Genomic DNA, 20,659 nt, shown 5'->3' on the forward strand with positions numbered 1-20,659 from the left:
AGACAGCACAACCCATAAACCCACCTGCATCAAGCTACAAAACTGTTGAGATGGTAGCATGCTGTAAGTATCTCAGACTCACCTTGGACAATAAATCTCAGTTTTGAACACACCACTGACATCCATAAACACTGCCAACAGTGTAATTCACAAATTGAAAGAACTTTCTGGTACCCCCATTTTCTGTTGTTGCTCTCCAAAGGTATAATCCAACCCATACTCCTATACCTGCTCCCCTTGTTTCTTTACTACGCTAACTGCCTCCAACAAGAACAAATTCATCCATGTTACACACTCTTCCTCCAAAATCATTTGGCTCCCCACCCCTAACCTCTCAGACCTCAACAACAAAAACATCACATGCAAAGCCCTAGCAATAGCACATGACCCCCAGAACCACCTCAATTGGTTCTTCAGACAACTACCATCGGGCCACAGATATAGGTTCCTAATTGGGAAAAAGGTCTGCTTCTAAAGGAGTTTTGTCCCCTTTGGCTTTGCGTTACTGAACAGAATATTTTGTTAATGTCATTTATTTTTCAACAATGTGTGAATTGGAGAATTATACTTGTATTTATTTACGTATATGTATATTATTGTTGTTGTGTTGAATTGCAGCATTTGCACTGTATGGACTGACAGAAAGATAACAAAGAATCTAATCTAATCTATTTTATGTTGAGACTACACCTTATCAATGCTTTTTTGAGGGAATACTTGACAAAATGCAAAATATATTTTCTGTAACAACTGGCAACATTATCAGCCCTTTATTACTGCTTTCTGGCCTGTTTGAAGTCATAAATTACTTAGTGCTGTGATAATTTGGTTATACAAGTTTAACACTTCTATTTCATGATGAGTGTGTCCTTTTTTGAAAGTTAGATTCTAAATGTTTTTCTTCTCTGCACTTAATAAAATTGATGTATTTTACCAGACGCGTTTAAGCATTTATTAATTGTATAAATTATTACTGCTGCCTTTGTCTTCTGGCCCAGGTAGCAGAAAATGCATAATTTGTCGCATTTATCTACTATGCTGGCCTTCCTGGATGTAGGCTATCCAGTTAGCCAGCTAGCTTATGCTGCGTTCAAGACAACTCGGAACTATAAAAAAACTAGGTCCGACTTGTGAAAAAACCAATTGAATTGTATATTTACGCTTTTAATGCATACTTGGGTGTGTGATTATGTGATATGCGTCAGTATCATTTATGTCCCATTCATTAAGCAATATGTGAAATTTAAGTTACGATAGCCATCAGCGACTTTTTTCGCTAGCCAGCTTAGCTTGGTATTTTTCTCAGAAATAAATGCTGAAAATGATCTCTGCTTGAATTATCCGAGTTCCGAGTTGTCTTGAACGCAGCAATGAACACAGGCCCAAGAATACACTGGAAAACCGAATGAGTGGCGTCGTCTTCCATGTTAAATCAGACGACATTGTAAAACGGAAACAAACATAAAATACAAAGCTGATGAATACAACATAAAACACTTGCACAAAGTTCTCTTAATCTTATTGGTAGATGTAAATAAGTTTCGCATACGTTGTCGTTTCACGAGTTCCAACAATAAACAGTCTAGCAAAAGACCCGCCATTTTATGCTAACGCGGATTACATCCTCATTCGTGCATGTTACACAAACAGCCTTCTTAACACTCGCCTAATAAACAACGATCCCGCATTTCAGGACTTTCTAAAGTCAGAACAGTTCGCAGGAACACGTTCCATAAAGTTCTGCAGTAAATTATTCCTGTCCACAGAGGTTACTTTCGGTATTAATTAATCGATTGACGTACAGTTGCTCAGTAAACTCCGAAGCGTGAGCTATCGAACAAACCGTGAGCTAACGTCTGATAATGTAGGATCCTATTGTAATAACAACAGAATATCAATAGAATATTACTCTAATATCAATACAATTTAATATCGTAGCCTAACTCTCTTAACAGCATCACCCAAACGAAACTAACAATAACACTTTCGATTTTGTTGCTTATAAAATTGGGTGACAATCAGTTGTTGTTTCACAGTGCCCTGTTTGGATCATCAGTCCGTGAAAATGATTCTGACTGCATCTTCACACTACGCTTTATTCTTTTGCGGAAAAACGTTGCAGGTGAACTGATTCCAGAACAGATTTTTCCGGTAAGTGAAGCTAAATAAAAACTGTCCGTGGCATTGGCTAATATCGACAGATATTGCTATAGAGCAGCACTATAACCCAGGACCGTGCAGGATAAATTAAACAATGGCGTCCTTTCACGGGTTTCAATCACACCTTCTTACATACGAATACAGGACCTTAGGCCACAAATGCTTCGTTTGTTTAATAATGTTTCTTTAATAAGCTTTTCTGTTCAAGCAGCACAGGAAAATTGTATTTTACACAAACACATAGTTTTAACAAGTAATGATTTTGTTTTCCAGACTATTGGCACTCCCGTTCTCAGTACTTTGTGTACCCTTCCTTTACATTACATTACATTATAGGTATTTATGGCAGACGCTCTTATCCAGAGCGACGTACAACAAAGCGTATAACTGTAACCAGGGACAAGTACGTCGAAAACCCTAGAGGGAAGTACAGTTCCAAGTGCAGGGAGCGACCGCATAGTTTAACTGTTACCTTTACAGAGGTGAAACAATGGAGTAATCTTGTATCCTATATTTTAGGAGATACGTGAATGCATGGTCTGGCATGGAAGTTGCATATTCTTTCTCTGTCTCCTCATATAGTGGCCTAGCTCAAGTATTTATTCTAAATGCCAATTGAGACACCAGCAATATTTTGAATGCGTTTTCCAGTGAACCTAATTACTCAGGTTTGTTGGAGCTTCATCTTGTTTTGGGTTCTGGTCAGGGGCGCAGCAACCTACTTCTCAGGGTGGGTGCAAGACGCAACACACATTTAATACATCACAATCATTGTAGGATCAAATGCAACTGCGCTTGCATTCACGATCAAAATAGGAATTAAAGTGAAAGTAAGAGGGTTTTTATAACGTGTTAAAAATTCAATTTTTATTCAATTACAATTTTATTCCAGTACAGTTTACAATCTTATTCCATTACTTGTGTATCAATTCGCCCTAATTCATCTCATTTCACGCACCACTCTCTTTTATAACTAGATTCTCACGCCTCTGACTTTTATGCTAGCCCATCTGTCCAGTATTTCGTTGAAATGAGTGAAGCGCGCGACTTTGCTTTCGATTGATATTGCAGCCAGATGCGTCAATCGCGCGTTGTCCATGGTAGAACGGAGGTAATTCTTTATTATTTTCAGCTTACTGAAAGACCTTTCGGCAAATGCTACAGTTACTGGCATTGTAAGGAAGACTCCCGATAGAGCTTGTAAGTGAAAACGTCACCAAGCCACTCCCCTCGTTTTCCCGCAAATTTGTCAATGGGAAAATGAATGGGGCAATTTTCAATAATCGATATTTTTAGTTATACGTCGGGAACCAGTTAGCTATTGGTATGCGGTACTCATGACATATATGATTCATGGAAAATAACATCAGCAGCACGATTGACCCATTAGAAGTACAAGGTACAACGTTGTGTACGTTTAGTACGCTTAGGAACTACACATACCGGTACTGTGCTCCCGACGCACATATCGTCACGGCTCAGCTGGAACACGCTTGCGCCCTTCTACTTCTAGTGTCACTTTGAAAAAAAAATCTCAACAATTTTCAAATGTTACTTTTAAAAACATTTAGAGAGAAAATTGTCTCAAAATTGTGATCACTTTTCCAAGAGCAATGTTCTGCATTAAAGCAACAATGAAAAATCATGGATTATATATAAATATAAATTTTAAATATAAATGTGAATGTTCAATGTAAATGTATGTGTCATGGTTCTGTGTTTCCGTCTGTCTTTCCTTGTTGGGCCGCCAGATGGCGGCACTTCTGTTTTGTGTCCTGCTCCCCCGTTTAATTGTATCATTGCTTTCAATTATCCTATTATTGTTTTTGGGTTGTCTCGTTTTCCCTTCCCTCTCTGTGGCCTGATTGTTCATGGTGCCCTCCTGTGTCTCATCAGTGTCTGGTCTATTTAAGTTCTCTTCTCCCTGACTCAGGTGCTGGATCCTTGGTTGTGTGTGCCTCTGATCATGTTTCTGCCCTGTTTCGCCCCGCCCTGGGTGTGTGGAAGTGTCCTTGAGCAAGGCACCTAACCCCCAACTGCTCTGGCGAATGAGAGGCATCAATTGTAAAGCGCTTTGGATAAAAGCGCTATATAAATGCAGTCCATTTACCATTTAGGGAGGAGGATGGATTGCCCCCAGTGCTGCAGGGAATGTGGGCAGAATGACAAGTTCTGCAGTGAATGTGGCTACAAACTGTGCTATGCTAACACACCTCTCACAGGTAAGCCCAGCGAGCTAGTTAGCGACCATACCTCCTATATTTTGTGGTAATTGTTTAGCTAACTAGCATTAACCCAGCTTGCTAAATTAGTCAATGCAATAGCAATTATGTGAAGTTCAATTTAAAAGCTAATTTGGATAGCTGTCTTAATGTGCAAGTGTGCTCAACAAGGTCCTAATTTAAGTTCATTTTGCAGTAGTCCTCAGTTTGCAATATATAGAATGTCCTTTTGTGGGGGGGGGGGGGGGGGGGGGTTGGGTGAAATGTCATTATCAATTGTCATGCTGTTTTTGAAAAAGAGGTGTAGATTTTTCATAATGTTTTATGCATTAAATGAACACAAAAGCATAAATTAGGCTGCCAGTAATGGACGTATGTAGGCCCTGTGCAAATGTGAATGCTTAAAGCTACGCAAAGTCGATTTCACACGTGATTGCGTTCTAACCCTAAACCGGAAGCCACACATCCTTCGACGAGAAACAACTTTGTAATCACCTCCATTAATTTCAATAGGAGCCGAACCACTTTTGTTATTGACCTTTTCTTTAAAAAAAAAGTGGTTTATAATGTGAATCAACAGTGAGATTGCTAGTGCACATAATAGTACATATAGCTAGCTCTGTTGGGAAAGACAGTCACAGAAAAGGTTTCAGATAAACAAACTGAAAAAAGCAGTTTGGATAAATGAACCGTGCATTGACAGCAATATCTTTCTGCCAAAAAGAAGAAAAGAAACTGTGTACATTACTGTGTTAAGTTATCCAGTTTCTTTTCTTCTTTTTGGCAGAAAGACATTGCTGTCGATGCACAAATTATGGAGGCCCTTTCTTCTGCTGTTGCTTTTCTGTGCCATTTCTGTCAGTAAAAAGTTTGCCACAGAGTTTAACAGTGGTGGTATTTACACAAGTAATCTACAACCCCAAAACAAAATGAAAACAACATAGGTTACATTATGAGAGTTAAAAAAATATTGCTTTGTCAATTTCAGTGTCACATGATCCTGCAAAGGCAATGGCAGCTTGGTTTCAGTCTGTATGAGGAGTATGATCCTGTTTTTGGTGTGCAATTCATCGCACCTATATGGCAGAGTGGGTGTGTGCAGTTATCCGGGATGATTCAATGCCTGATTAACTAATCAAATCCTAATTCATTTTCATGAAATGGAGTAAACCCAAATTTAATTAATAAGATTATTTGAAACGATATGTGTTAATTCATCCTGGATTGTTTAAGCGACATATCTGAGAACAGGTCCAGGTCAAACTGAGTTTACAATAAAGCTAACAGGCTAGTCAAAGAGCAGCAGCAGCAGTTTAATAGCTAAAAAGGCTTACTTAATTTTACAAAGGTTAGAAAAAGTATAGCTAAGTATATTTCAGAAACTAGCAAGCTAGCTGAACATTATGGGAAACTGAAACATTTGAAATATGCTTACTAGCTCACTAGCACCTATCAGCACACATTAAATTTCAGTATTTTCCATGCCCTAAGGGCCAAGTATAGCCCACAGAAATACTAATACCCCACATTATGTACAATAAGATGACAATGAAATAAAATTCTACAATATATTATTTGTAAATTGGTGCATAAAACATAACACATGATTGAACCACCTATGAATGCTTACACTAACAATGCCCCCATAACATCTCCTACTGCACAGTGTCCCCATCACTGCACTGGAGCATTGGGGTTAATTTGACCAGAGAAAAGATCGTCCCTACTGGCCTGCCAATACCAATTCTAGCAGCTTTCCCTGGAGGTCTTCCATCCAAACACTAACCAACCCCATACCTGCTGTAGAGGACCAAAGTAGTTGGCTGGGGAGGAGAGGGGGACTGACAGATGCAAATGATGTTTAGGGAGAAAGACAGATGTAAACAATGCAACCCACCACCTCCTCTTGATCTAGATGACCAGCCAACCCATGTATTGTGACTACTTTTGTTTCCTTTGCTTTTTTGTCCCACTGTATTAGGTTCTAACCGACACACCCACTCAAAGAGGCGGAGCCACACTGACAATCGTCTTCTGGGGTGTTGCCGTGCTTTCATTTGCTGCCAGTGCACAGCACAAGATGAGGAAGAGGTACACTCTGGCTAGTCAATCAGTCTTTATTTCTGTACAGCATAATTTATGCACTTTAAAAAATCACTTTTAATTCCTCAAGGTCAATGATTCACAGCAGCCCGCTACAGTTTAATCTCAAGGGTCTATTAATTGGAATCCATAAATATATGCTGCGCTTGGAGGGATAGTCAGTTAATTTGAAGATAACAGAAAGTGTCTGCTAGCAGCGGAGTAGCTCACGTGGTTTTTAAATTTAGCGAGTGAGATAACTTTAGTCGAATATCTATACTGTGCTTACGGCTTACCGACACACTCTGGGTTGCAGCACTTGCCTCAATAACATATATAGTGTAGTATGTATATATTTTTATTTACAGGCAAAATCTATTGATTTTTAACCACAGAGAAGTGTGTTGGAATCTGAGACCCAGCAGAGAGACACAACACCTGCTGAGCACATCACACCTGGCACACCTGCCCCAGGTACAAAGGAACTGGTTTTCAAACCATATACAAATAATTTCAGTTTTGATCAAATTTTGACTTGGGGTGGATGGGGTTGGGGACCCTTCCTTGGACCTCATATACTAGTGAGTGTGACTGTGGTCTGTCTCTGAACATCTCTGCTGCAGAGTCTGAGTATCAGGAGGAGACCACAGACAACAGATCCAGCCTGGGCCCAGAACCAGCACCAGAGGACCCATCCTTATGTCTGGCCCAGTCCCAGCCCTCCTCTGCAGACCCAGATAAGTCAGACGCAAAGAGTGCTTTAGTGGGTACTGATGACATGGATGGGACTTTGAGAGAAGACACCAAATATACTGTGTGTACTGCACAGGAGGAGGAGGAGGATGAAGAGGAGGAGGAGGAGAAGGAGGTGAGAGTTCTTACTCAAACCCCAGAGAAGGGACCAAACTCCAGTCTTGGAGGGACACAGTGTGATCTTTTCAGCCAATCAGTGTCTTATATTAAGCATTTAAGTGCTGAAACACACAGAAAATCTACAAACACTGCAACCTCTAAGATTTGAGTTTGAGATCTCTGCTTTAGAGCCTTATTCATAGACTGACATTCAGACACTCCCAGAACTCCGTCTAAAAAGCATGTGATTGGACAGCTTGGATGACTGACAGATTTCAGTTGCATTTCTCAGCTCAGCAGCCTTTGCCAAAGACACTCAAAGTAGCCTTATTAAACTTATTAAAGTGCTACAGCACTTACACTGGGGTTTGGGTGTGGCTCTGTTGCAGGGAATCAAAGGTGCTGAGGATAAGACTAAGGTGACAGTTTCTCTAGAAACCATCTGGCTTTGGACAGCCGCTGTTGGCATGCACATATTTGATTTTAAATAATATTCAGATCAGTGCTGTGAAAGTCCAATATTAAAAAGGCAGCTCCTTAAATATAGGTTAGAATTCACATTAATCATTGAGTCAAGTATTAAAATATTATGTGAAACTAAAACCAACACAACACTTGTATAATATGAGTACACTGCCTGTGATGTTTTTCACTGAAGGAAACTGAAGACTCAAAGGAGAGTGTGAGCGTCATGTCATAGCTGTTACTATATCATGTATTATAGCATGGCTGGAACACGGTATTGACCAATCAGCATCCAAGACCAGAACTATCCCTTTTATAACTGATCATAAATTGTGCATACGCTGAAATTCACATCAGTGCTATAGGTCTGATAATAAACAGCCAGCTCCTGAAATTTAAGCTGGTATTCATATTAATAATTGAGTCAAATATTAAACTGTTCTCTGAAAATACAAGTACACTCTGGTGTTTTTTATTTGAAGGAAGCTGAAGACTCAAAGGAGAGTGTGAGTGTATCTAAAGGCGAGACCGTCAGTAAAGGTGAGGACCCAATGAAGAGACCCCAAAACTGTTTTGAAATCTGTGTGTTTTTAAATCCTGTATATTTTCTGTTCGTACTTGGATTGGAGACTCCTGTAAAGACCAAGTTGCTGCTGAAAGAGGTGCTGGAGGGCCAGTAGGAGGCATGGCTATGATGCAACATAAACATATTATTCAGTCTTGTCTCATGTAATACTTATCTCTTGACATTTTGGATGTTACAATAGCTAGCATCCCATCACACTATGTTCAGCGTTTCCATTGAAAGCAACTAGCGAGGCAGTGTCATGCTTTGGGTATGAATTGCCATTCTCCCTTGTGGACACTAGATAGAGTAGCAAGTTACCCATTTCACCTTAAAACTAATGGTCAAATGAATCGGCAAATGATTGTCTTTTTTCTTCACGGATGGATTTTGGTTTCATTCAGTTTTGTTTTATCTCTGTTCCCTCCAGTCTCCCACGCCATGCCCTCACCAAGAAGAACATCTGGAGCTTCCCTCCCGGGTGAGAGGCAGCACACACACATAAACACTCACACAAACACACACTCACACACATACACACACACACAAACACTCACACACACACTCACATACACACACACAGTCACACACACACACACACACACAAAAATACACACTCACAAAAACACACACATTCACACACACACTCACACACACATACAGACTCACACACACATACTCACGCGCACACACACACACTCACATACACACTCACATACTCGCATACACACTCACGCACATACACACTCGCACACATACATAAACACACACACACATACACACACACACACACACTCACATACACACTCACACACATACACACACAGACGCACGCATGCGAGCGTGCACACAGGCACTCACACACACACAGAGACGCACACATGCTCACATTCACACGCTCACATACACACACACACACAGACACACACATACAAATACACGTGCACACACGTATACATACACACACAAAAACACACACGTGCACACATGCTTACACAAACACACGTGTACACATGTATACACATACACATGCACACACAGACACACACACATGTGCTCGTGCAGATGCTTGCACAGACACACACTCAGATACACACATGTACAAGCACACATACAAAAATACACACATGCACATGCACACGCACACGCTTAGACACACAGGCAGATACACATGTCTACACACATATACACACACACACACACGGGGAGTCCTGTGTGGCATACTGCAGGGATAGGGGATCTTCTGTTGTTGCTGAATTCTGGCTGTAACAGTACCGTGTGGTCACTGGTGTGGTGTGGTCATCAGTGACTGGGGGTTCCACAGGACAACATTTAATTGGTCTCTTCCTTCTCTCCCTGTCCAATCAGGAGGGGACCTCGCTGATCACCCACACACAGTTCTGAGATCCTCAAAACCTATCTCCATTATGGCTCAGCTCGGAGGCCATGTGGTGGCGCCTCAGTTTGAGGGATGTTATGTTATGGGTGATTTTACTGTAAATATAAACAAAGGCCCTGATGTCAAAGGTAAGGAAGGTTTTTACCATTTGCAAGACCATGTTGTCTTGAGATTATAATAGGAAATAAAATAAAAAAATCACCAAGCCCTAATTACTTGAAATATTTAGACAAGCTGGGTGTTTTGAAATCTGTGTTTATTTGGTTCATACTGGGATGGGAGACCTCCTGGGAAGACCAGATTGCTGCTTGAAGTAGCCTCGCGAGCCAGACTCGAGCCTGGCCGATGCCTTGACGTTCTAGGCATAAACGAAGGAGGCTACCTTCCCGGGATAGTTGTATTTTCCCAACCAATCAGAGAGCAGAGGGGCAGCGCACCAAATGTGGTGATGATTTTGGCCCGGCGTGGTCTGAAACGTGCACCGGAAAAACATTACCGGAGGCAAACTTTTCCACAGACCTGCATCAGTTCGCCACTATTTGGGGAAAATGGCTAACTTTAACGTCAGAGCACCGACCACACCATCAAAGTTTATCACCGCGATATGCAGAGTCTGCGGTTCGATAATAAAATAAACAAACACAATTTATTTATCGGTGATAAATTTATTTATTTAATTCCTTTTTGGTTCAACAATTCCACTTGCTCCTCCATTATTGATTGTAACGGGCAAACAATCTAAATCATTGCTTCTTCTGGCCATTTTTCTGGATATTTATTTGATAGCAGACTGCATACCGTAAGGCCATGCTTGAAAAATTTTACTTTTGCCAAATTCTGTAGGCAAGCAAGCGAGTACATCTCTGTTCGATAACTGCGTAGTCAAGCCATGTATTTGACAATTCTGTGATATAACAGAGTTAAAATCTTCTTTTAATTTGTCCATAATTCTGTTTTTAGCAGATAATTTGGGTTAGCTCGATAGCTTTGTCCATTTCGCTGGTGTGTTTCAGTCGGGACATGGATTGCAGCACACACGGAACAGAGGGAGTATGGGGGGGGGGGGAGAGGGAGAACCGGCACGCTGAGACAGACAGTTCGATTAACCAATAGGGAAGCCGCCGCTGGCTCCCAGCGGCAGAGGCTCCTCCCTTTTGCCCTGGAAGGTACATGCATTCGTCCAGACTATGCTTGAAGAGGTGTTGTTGGACCAGTAGGGGGCACTCTTCCCTCTGGCCAAACCAAAATCTAGGGTCCCAGCACAGTGTGGGAGAAGGGGTCCTGGCTAAATTCACACAAATAAACAAACTCCCTACATCTGACCTAATCATCCCCTATATATCTGATTGGCTGTAGAATACCTGACATTTTCCAACCACTTTAATTCCCCAGGTTGCCACAGTAGACGAGAACTGAGTTCTGTTAACGTGCCTGGTGAGGGTCAAAATATAGTGCTGTAGCAGCAGTGCTTTTTCAGCCCATGATAAACGTAATGAAAGAGTATATTCTTGTGATCCCTTAGTCACAGACCTGCTTATTAAAATGCAGCCTGACACGTTAAAACATGGAATTAAAATGCATATCCCTGCAACATTCTCTCAATAGCCACGATTCAGTTCAATTACTCTCAAATGTTTATTGCTAAAACCGTGTAGATCTGTGGAAGCATATTTAGAGCCAGTATTTTATCTTGTGTGGAGGGATCTGCCTACATTCTAACAGCTGCTGCTTTGTTTTATTTTTTGTCCCACTGTATTAGACTGTGACCAACAGCAAGGGCACCCAATCAGCAAGAGCCACACCCACTCTGACAACCACACCCACTGTGGTGACCACACCCACTCGCAGAGCCAGGGCCAGTCTGACACTGGCCTTCCCAAGGCTGAGACAGAGGTATACCTCGGCTAGTCAGTCGTACTGTATTTCTGCACAGGGTCATTTAAACCATTTTGAAAATTGCTTTGACTTATTCAAGGCCATTTATTCACAGCAGTAGCTACAATTGAATCTTAAGGACATGAACATGTCAGGGATGGTATATTGACTGGAATCACATGAATACATGCTGTGATTACAATGGAGAGATTTATTTTATTTCACGATCCATTAGATACTTTAGAAGATAACACTTCTGAAAATATAGTGTCTATTAGCACAGGCTGAGTAGATCAGACTCTTTTTAATCTGACAACTGAGACAACTAGCTCAGAAATATATCATGGAGTATTTATATGTCATGGAAAAAATAATCCACACTGAATTCCGGTTGTTACTTCAAAGTGCGATGAGTTGTTTATTGATGCAGCATGGTGAGAGTACACAGGAACAGAGTCTCTGATTCTCTGACTAACTCTAAGATGCTCTGTCTCCCTTTGTAGTTCAAGATTAGGTTACACTACCATCTTTTTCTTTTTTTCTTCTGCAAGCTAGAATTTTCTATAGCTGTGTGGTAGCTGTTTGATAAAGCATAAAATGTATGAAAGACCATTTATCAAGTTTGAATACAGTTATACTCATCCTGCTGCCAGTTCAGCTTATCATCTCAGCAAACTGTTTCTGCTTATTCAAGGCCAATGTTTTTTTTTGTTTTGTTCCTTACCTGACCTCCACATACATAAATCAGTTTAAATACTGAATACTGATTTTTCACTTTTGAGAAAATCTGTATCTTTAAATCAGTAATTGGCTACCAATTTCAGGTCATCATGCAGACCAAAGCTTTAAACAGCCTAAAGGACATTTACTAGGTCATATATAACTTGGGACAGCATTCGTTTTCCAAAATGTGATTAGTATACGTGACCAATAATTCACCTATTTGCTTATTCCAGATAAAGTAGTTAGGTACAGAAGTATTCATTTTCATTTTTCTAAAAACATTTCTGTTTCTGCATTTTTCAGTGGGTAAATTAAAGTCTGATTTACAGGAAACTTTGAAAGAGCAGAAAGAAAAGGCCAAATCACAGACGAGTCTGTTGAAATCAGAGAACCAGCAGACAGACACAACACCTGCTGAGCACATCACACCTGGCACACCTGCCCCAGGTACAAAGAAACCGGTTTTAAAATCCTTTAAAAAAATGATTTCAGTTTAATCTAAATTTGACTTGGGGTGGATGATGTGGGTTGTCGACCCTTCCTTCATACCAGGTAGTGTGACTGTGGGCTGTCTCTTAGCATCTCTGGTGCAGATTCTGAGCATCAGGAGGAGACCGCAGACAACAGATCCGGTCTGGGCCCAGAACCAGCACCAGAGAACCCATCCTCATGCCTGGCCCAGTCCCAGCCCTCCTCTGCAGACCCAGCCAAGCAGGGCTTAATGAAAACAGGGCAAAGAAAGCCAGGAAAATATAGGGGGCCTCCAACCTCTGCTCTCTGGTCAGAGATATGCAATGCTCAAATTTAAAACAAACAGAGGCAGGAACAGTTTTATTCCAACAGCTATCTAGTTACTCAACCAATTTAAGTTGTAAGGACCCCCACCCCCCACCCCAATGGCCAGGCTGATGGACAGACACTACTGAATGTTTGTTTATTTATTTATTTATTTATTTATTTATTTATTTATTTATTTATTTATTCATTTATTCATTCATTCATTTAACATTTTAACAAGAGTGCATACTGTATGCTTTTTTGGGAGTGTACATGGAAGTAATGTGTGATCTTTGAAATACTGACTTGGACAAATCAAATTTCCACTTGTGGACAATACAGTCTCTGAAGTAGAAGTCCAGGGACAGCGAGGATTCAGTCTGCTGGGATATGTAGTGTTTTTTAGCTCTGGAAGTTTATTTATGTGTTATGATTTTCTATATTGTAGAGTTACAAGTAAATGAATAAAATGTTGCATAAATATCCTGGACTTTTTTCTTGCAAGATGCAATGTTTGCAGCTCTGACTGAAACCTCCCTCTCTGTTCTCTCAAATAGAGCCATCTGCCCCTGGGAGGGTGGAAGCCACTGATGCGCAGAGCAGGTCAGTGACTCTGTGCTGGGAAAGACCGGTCAGCATGAAGGGAGTTTCTCCTGAGATCCACATCACCTACGGCTGTGAGGGAGAAGAGCCCAGATCACAGATATGTGCACCCAACACCACCACAGCTGTCCTTACTGATCTGAGACCTGGGATGAAATATACTTTCAACCTCACTGCAGTCCTTCCAAACAGCATCTGCAGCAGGACCAGCTCAACAAGTCAGTGACAAAAATATATTCATTAGGGGATGCATAATTTATATTTATATATATTAAAACCTCATAAAAATGGCCTGCATTATTCAGGTCCTTTTATAATCACTACATTCACAATCTATTATTAGTCATTTTAAATGGATTGTGTGTCACTGTACAGAAACTAAGTAATTAAATTTCTTTCCACAATGACAGGAACTAGTCTGGATGAGCTGGTGTGTGACTTGGGACTGGAACACCACCTGAAGAACAAGCTGACTCTGAGCAAGGTGCTGGAGATTGATGGAGAGACTTTAAGTGATGAAAGCATCCAGTCTCTGAAATCTCTGCCGTGGTGTTTCCTGAGGAGGTTGATGATGGTGAATGTGACTGCTAGGAGTGTGAGGTGCACCTCAAAACAGGACATGACTTCCCAGAATCTGGACAGCTTACTGAAAACCCTGTGCAATCCACAGGGCCACAGCAACAGAGTCAACCCCCTGGACCTCATAACTGCTGTGTTTCTCTGCTCAGATGGCTTCCTCCAGCAGGAGATGGTTTTGAAAATGTCCATGTGCCAGTTCTCTGTGCCTCTGCTGCTTCCTAAATGTGACACACAGCAGTACACTTTAATGCTCTGGGCCATGAGGGATGTTGTGAAAAAGTACAAGCCGCACTCTTTGGAGGACCCAAGTGGGTTTCTAGAGGAGAACATTGTTCTCTCTGAGCTCCCCCTGGTCTCTTTTGTGAGGCTGGGAAACAGCAGCTTGTCCAAGTCTCAGATCCTGAACCAGCTTCTCAGCAACCCTCAGCAGTACCACGACACCTTTGTTCACAAAAACATGGAGTGCGGTGACACCCCCAGGAGGATTTCCAATGGGCTGGTGGAGATCAGCTGGTATCTGCCCAGTGGGAACAGAAGCATTGACATCTTCTCTGAGCCACTGGCTATAGCTAACCTCCGTGGGGACCTCAGGGACTTTGAAACTCAGTACGCTTTCCTTTGTCACAACTCTGCTGCTGTATTTGTGTTTTGTGATGATTACAAATTTCTGGACTCCCAGCACCTGAAAGATCATTGGTTCTTGATCATCAATTCACAGAGCAAGAGCTTCAATAAAGATGATTTCAGCAGATGTGTTTCTGAGTTAGAGCTAAAGCCCAGTAACATCATCATAAAGGGTCCGCAGATGAATGATACAGAATTCATCAAAACCCTGCGTTTGGGTATCAGTGGAATTTTAAAGGGAAACGTGCTCAAAATGAGCATTGAACAGATGTCTGATGTTGCCCATGAGCTTGCGATCCAGGTTGATGAAGATTATGACTCCTGTCAGAATGGTAAGCAGAAGGCTGATGCAATCACAGAAAGGATTTTTGACATACCAAGCTTCAAGGAGAAAGAGCTGCCCTTGCAAGGGACTGCATGGAAACAGCTGGCCAAACTGGAGAAGGAAGAGTGCAGGATGAAAAATGCTGGGAAGAAAAACATAGAAGTTTACAGGAATGAGCTTGCAGAACAGAAGCAGCAGCTCAGAGCACAGCAGAGGGCTCACAGAATCTCAGAGTCTATGTCCCGTTTCATCTCTGCAATGTCTGGTTCCACAGAGGAGCGCAAGTATTTCCTCAAGTGGATGAGGATCAACCTGGACAACCTGACACACAGAAGCCTTCCACTCCTTCGGGCGGAGTACAAGGAACAGTGTCAGAATTCCTCAGAAAACAAGGAGCTCATTGGAGAGTTGGACAGGAAGATCTCTAGTTCATCCTTGGGGACAGAGCACTTCTTGCGGGAAATGGGTCAGCTGTACGAGTTGGCCTGCTCACTCCCTGAAGGCCCCACCCCTGAGATTCAGGGCCTGCCACGTCTGACTGCCGAGCTGCTGCAGGAAGGCTTTCCTCTGGAGCTGGTGGATGGAGATGCATCCAACATTCCTCTGCAGTGGGTGACTCAGGTTCTGAAGGAACTCAATCAACTAACACAGTATGACTGTAAGATCCGGGTGGTGACTGTACTGGGGGTGCAGAGCACTGGGAAGTCCACCCTCCTGAACACCATGTTCGGGGTCCAGTTTGCCATCAGTAGTGGCAGGTGCACGAGAGGGGCCTTCATGCTCCTCATCAGAGTGAAAGAGGACTTTAAAATGCAGCTTGGGTGTGATTACATCATGGTTATTGACACTGAAGGGTTGAAGTCACCAGAGTTGGCCCAGCTGGATGACAGTTATGAGCATGATAATGAACTGGCCACTCTGGTGGTGGTGCTGAGTGACATGACAGTCATCAACATCGCCATGGAGAACTGCACAGAGATGAAGGACATCCTGCAGATTGTGGTGCACGCCTTCCTGCGCATGAAAGAAGTTGGGAGAAAACCCTGCTGTCAGTTTGTGCACCAGAATGTCCCAGATGTCTCTGCCCATGAAAATAACCTGAGAGACAGGAAGCTTCTGCTGGAGCAACTGAATGATATGACCCAAGCAGCAGCTAAGATGGAAAAAAGGGGAAACAACAAAACATTTACTGATGTCATGGAGTACGATCCAGAGAGAAACAACTGGTACATCCCTGGGCTCTGGCATGGCATCCCTCCCATGGCACCGGTGAATGTTGGCTACAGTGAGGCTGTAAATCTGTTCAAAAGGAGTGTGACTGAGACGTTTCAGCAACACAAATCTGGAAAGAGCACACCATACACATTCAGTGAGTTCCTTGAATGGACCAAGAGTTTGTGGGAGGCAGTGAAATATGAGAACTTCATCTTTAGTTTCCGAAACAGCCTTGTGGCTGATGCTTATGCTCAGCTTTGCACTGAGTTCAACACATGGGAGTGGGCCTTCAGGAAGAGAATGTACTCTTGGTTAAGCCAAGCTGAGACAAAGGTGTCAAACTTTGGCACAATAGCAACACAGATTCAGCCATCCTCCGATGTAAATGACTTGATGAGCAGCCTTATACATGAGGCCTCTGTAGAACTGGATAAAGGCGAAAAGCTTATTTTGGACAAACTCACTGAATTCTGTGATAGACCACAGGGACAGGTTCACTTGGTAGAGAAGTACAAGCAGGAATTCATCAACGCAGCCAAAGCCATCCGGAAGGAGACAGAGCACTCTGTTAAAAACAAGCTAGATGCCACGGTGGAGATTAGACAGGGTATGTTCAGGTTAGAGAAAATCAAGAAAAATCATACAGCTGTAATGGAGCAGAAGGTGCTGGACCTGATTGAGAACTGCAGGAAAAGTAAAGATCTGTCAGATCAAGAGCTGGAGACTGAATTTGAGATGATGTGGAATGAGACTGCGAATGAACTGCAGTTCTGTGGCCTGGAAAAACGAGATATTGTCCTAGATATCTGGCACCAGCTGAGGGTTAACTTAGAGATGAAAGGCAGCTCAGTACGTGAAATGCTGTTGAAAGTTGGCGACTTGTCTGAATGTGGAATGGAGCCATTCAAATTGGAGAGTAAAGGATTGTTTAAAAAGATGTGGACCACAATTTTTGGAGATGAGCAGAAGATAAAAACACAACAGATAACTGATCACATCATCATGTGCAGCAGGCAGTTTGTAGCTGAAAAGGTGGGAACAAGGTCTGATTACCATAACACGTATATGATTGGCTTGTTTCATATAATAGATGAAATCCTGGACAGGAACACAGATCTGGAAACAAGTGCTGACTTTGAGGTCGGGTTGAAGATCCACATCTGTGGACATGCAGCACGGGAGTTTCAAAAAATGCATTTGGATTTTATCCATGCAAATGATCCCCGTCACTGTCTGGAGCAGTTCAAGCAACAGTACCGCACTGACTTTAAGGACCTGTTCCATAAAAGAGACCAGTGTCAGAAGAAAGCAGAGGAGTTCACCTACAACTGTCTTGCACCTGCAGTGAAGGAATACATCACCAAGTCTCTGGGCCCTGACCTTGTGGATGAAATGTTGACAGGAGAGAAAACCAAGGATTTCAGCACTCAATCCTTCTTCCAGTTCTCAATCCTCAAGCAGCTGCTTTCAGATGATAACTTTGAGAACTTTGAGAATTACATAAGTAATTATGACACCTTTGTGCAGGACTGGATATTCGAGCAGATGGTTAAGCAGTTCTCAGAGGGAGATGGTCTCAGAACCATTGAGATTAAGCACATGAAGGTGATGGTTAAACGATTGAAGAAAGCCATTAAGAATGCAGAGAGGAAAGTCAATGAAAGAGTGACAGGAAGGGGTGTGGAGGACCAATACATTCAGCAGTTCATTCAGGATTTCTATAGTGACCTACAGGAGCTTGCCATCCCCAAAGACCCCCTCACAGTGGTCCTGGTTTTAAACACTGCCAAGCCAGTAGACTTTTCCCGGTGTCTGGAAGTGCTTGTGGCTGAAATGGAGCAGTCCATTACTGCAGAGTTTCAGAGGGGTGGGGATGTGAGGGCCAGGCTGACCTCACTGCCCTTTCAGCCACAGAAGGAGCTGTTTAACAGGGTGTTTGGCTGTGGGAGGCAGTGTCCCTTCTGCATGACCCCATGTGAAGCAGGCGGCAAGAACCACACAGAGCACTTTTCTTCCATTCACCGTCCTCAGGGGATCTGTGGACACACATGTTATGATTCTTCTGAATTATCGATTGATATCTGCTCCATGAGTGTTGCCTGTGAGGAACGATTTAGTTCGAGTGAAACAGAGGGGAAATGTCATCCATACAAGGACTATCAGAGCATTTACCCTGACTGGCGCATCCAGCCTGACACCAGCATCCAGGCCTCAGACTACTGGAAGTACGTCTTCAACAGGTTTAACAAGCAGTTTGCCAAGGTGTATGAAGCTAAACCAGCTAACATTCCCTTCCATTGGAAACTAATAACCAAAGACCAAGCCAGGGAAAGCTTGAAGGAATCCTTCCAGATGAAAACAGGAGATTAAACGGGTCTTACAACCCGGAATTCAGTTGGGTAGAAAAATTGTCTTCTGAGTTGTATTAAGATCCAGTAGTCTACTCACAGCCTAATGTTCAAGCACATGAAGAGCCCCTAGCCAAGTCGAATTGTATGAACGAACTACAGTTTTGTACAATACAAATAAAAACATTTAATTTTAAAAAGGAAACCGCTGAATTAAATCATTACTGATGTCTGGAAGGAGTATGAATTCCCGATCACTAATACAGTGAGTCATATACATAATATAAAGTGCTATTACCTCTATCATAGAATTTATTAATACACACGCTGTCTTTGAATTAATATGGCTGACCTTTGTTCATTGTTCCATTGCTATATTTTAACAGTTTTTTAATGTTGTGACAATCTATATATAAAAGAGAATACTTTTTTACAAAAATGCTAAACATGTTTTCTATCTAATTATGAATCATTTTCTGTTCTTCCTCTGATTAAGGTCTTTCATATTAATAAAGCACATAACCTTCATGAGTTATTGGCTACATTGTCAGCTCTTCATCACTGCTTGCTTTGCTGTTTGAAATAATAAATTAAGTGCCTAGATAATCTGGTTACGCAGTGGTATAACTAGTTCACATGTCTACTATCATAATGAATGTATGTTTTTCCTTGAATAAAAGCTGGAATAAAAATTAGATTTGCTTATCTATTTCGCTGTGTGTGAACATTTATTAATAGTATAAACGGCATTATTACATTCACCATTACATTTCATCTGAACTTGATGAACAGTCCCTTATTTTCTTCACTGCCTGAACAACTGAGCTGCCTGAAGACAATGGCAGTATCTTCATTCTACCACTAGATGGCGGTAGAAAATCCATTTAACATCACATCATTGCTGCTGGCTTTACCTTCTGTCACAGGCAGCTGAAAGTACACTATTTACACTTGTGCCAAATGTAATTACCTGCACTGGGGGGAAAAAGCCTATTTATATTTATCAATGAAAGGGGCATAAAGATGAAAGCTTGAAAGCTAGTCTTACAATCAACCAGGATTTACATCGAGACTCAGTCACTGGAGTCTGTCCACATTGAATCAGAGACAGAGTATTGCTAGACCAGGACTCAAAACACTTTAGGGACAGAAGTGTGATGAGTCATCCATTTTAAAAGTCACAAAAAAATCTGAACAAGGCAGAAACCCAGGGTCACACCACACAGTTCCCCCCGCGACCATGAGCAGGAATAAGTGGGTACAGATAATGGATGGATGGAACATCTGATTAACTGTTTTCCCGTGGGTATGTTTTGCCATCCTCGAGGCTGCATTGTGTAATGTTAACTGCTTGTGTGGTATTTTTGCGTATAGTTTGAAAATTATTTTTTAAAAGAGGCAGTTAATACTGATCATTAATTAAACACTTGCCACACTCAGTACTTGACACCTTGTCACGGTTGTGCCTCCTCTGTTCCCGCCTGTGCCTCCTCTGTTCCCGCCTCCCCATAGTTTTTGTCCTGTCTCGTATCCCTTAGTTTGGTCTGCTTGTGTTTCGTGTCTGGTTATTGTTAATTGTTGTGGTAATGGGTTAATTATGTTATCACATTCCACACGTCTGCTCGTTGTCTGTGATTGTCTCCAAGTGTGTCCCTGTGTATAAAGGTCTTGCTTATCTGTCACTCAGTACTGGATACTACTGTTTCTGCCCTTGTCGTTTGTTCCCTGTTTGAGTTTTTAGAAAGTAAAGTCTTTGTTTGAATCCAAACTTTTGAGCCTCCTGGGTTTTTACTCTGCGCTTGGGTCCTACCTGCCAAACCCTGACAGAAGGATCCAGTCGCTTTG

At 42.0% G+C, this 20,659-nt stretch overlaps 1 protein-coding gene across 4 annotated transcripts; it reads left to right on the forward strand.

The window, feature by feature from the left end:
* The first annotated feature begins 1,615 nt into the window (after positions 1-1,615).
* LOC118231625 (up-regulator of cell proliferation-like) lies at positions 1,616-19,500 on the forward strand. Of its 4 annotated transcripts, XM_035425642.1 has the most exons (13): positions 1,616-1,864; positions 2,037-2,151; positions 4,278-4,382; positions 6,364-6,473; positions 6,860-6,938; positions 7,088-7,332; positions 8,264-8,321; positions 8,777-8,827; positions 9,715-9,873; positions 11,505-11,638; positions 12,673-12,790; positions 13,678-13,941; positions 14,134-19,500. In XM_035425642.1, exons 3-13 carry the CDS (start codon positions 4,286-4,288, stop codon positions 18,834-18,836), a joined length of 6,018 nt encoding a protein of 2,005 aa, XP_035281533.1. In that variant the 5' UTR covers positions 1,616-1,864; positions 2,037-2,151; positions 4,278-4,285; the 3' UTR covers positions 18,837-19,500. The 4 variants fall into 4 exon arrangements, with proteins under 4 accessions (XP_035281533.1, XP_035281532.1, XP_035281534.1 ...); XM_035425641.1 differs by having other exon boundaries at positions 1,616-2,151; XM_035425643.1 differs by lacking the exons at positions 1,616-1,864; positions 2,037-2,151; positions 4,278-4,382; ... (5 more) ...; positions 9,715-9,873; positions 12,673-12,790 and having other exon boundaries at positions 10,821-11,638.
* The last annotated feature ends 1,159 nt before the right edge of the window (positions 19,501-20,659 follow it).

Source organism: Anguilla anguilla, chromosome 7, assembly GCF_013347855.1.
Source record: "Anguilla anguilla isolate fAngAng1 chromosome 7, fAngAng1.pri, whole genome shotgun sequence".
NCBI classification, from domain to species: domain Eukaryota; kingdom Metazoa; phylum Chordata; class Actinopteri; order Anguilliformes; family Anguillidae; genus Anguilla; species Anguilla anguilla.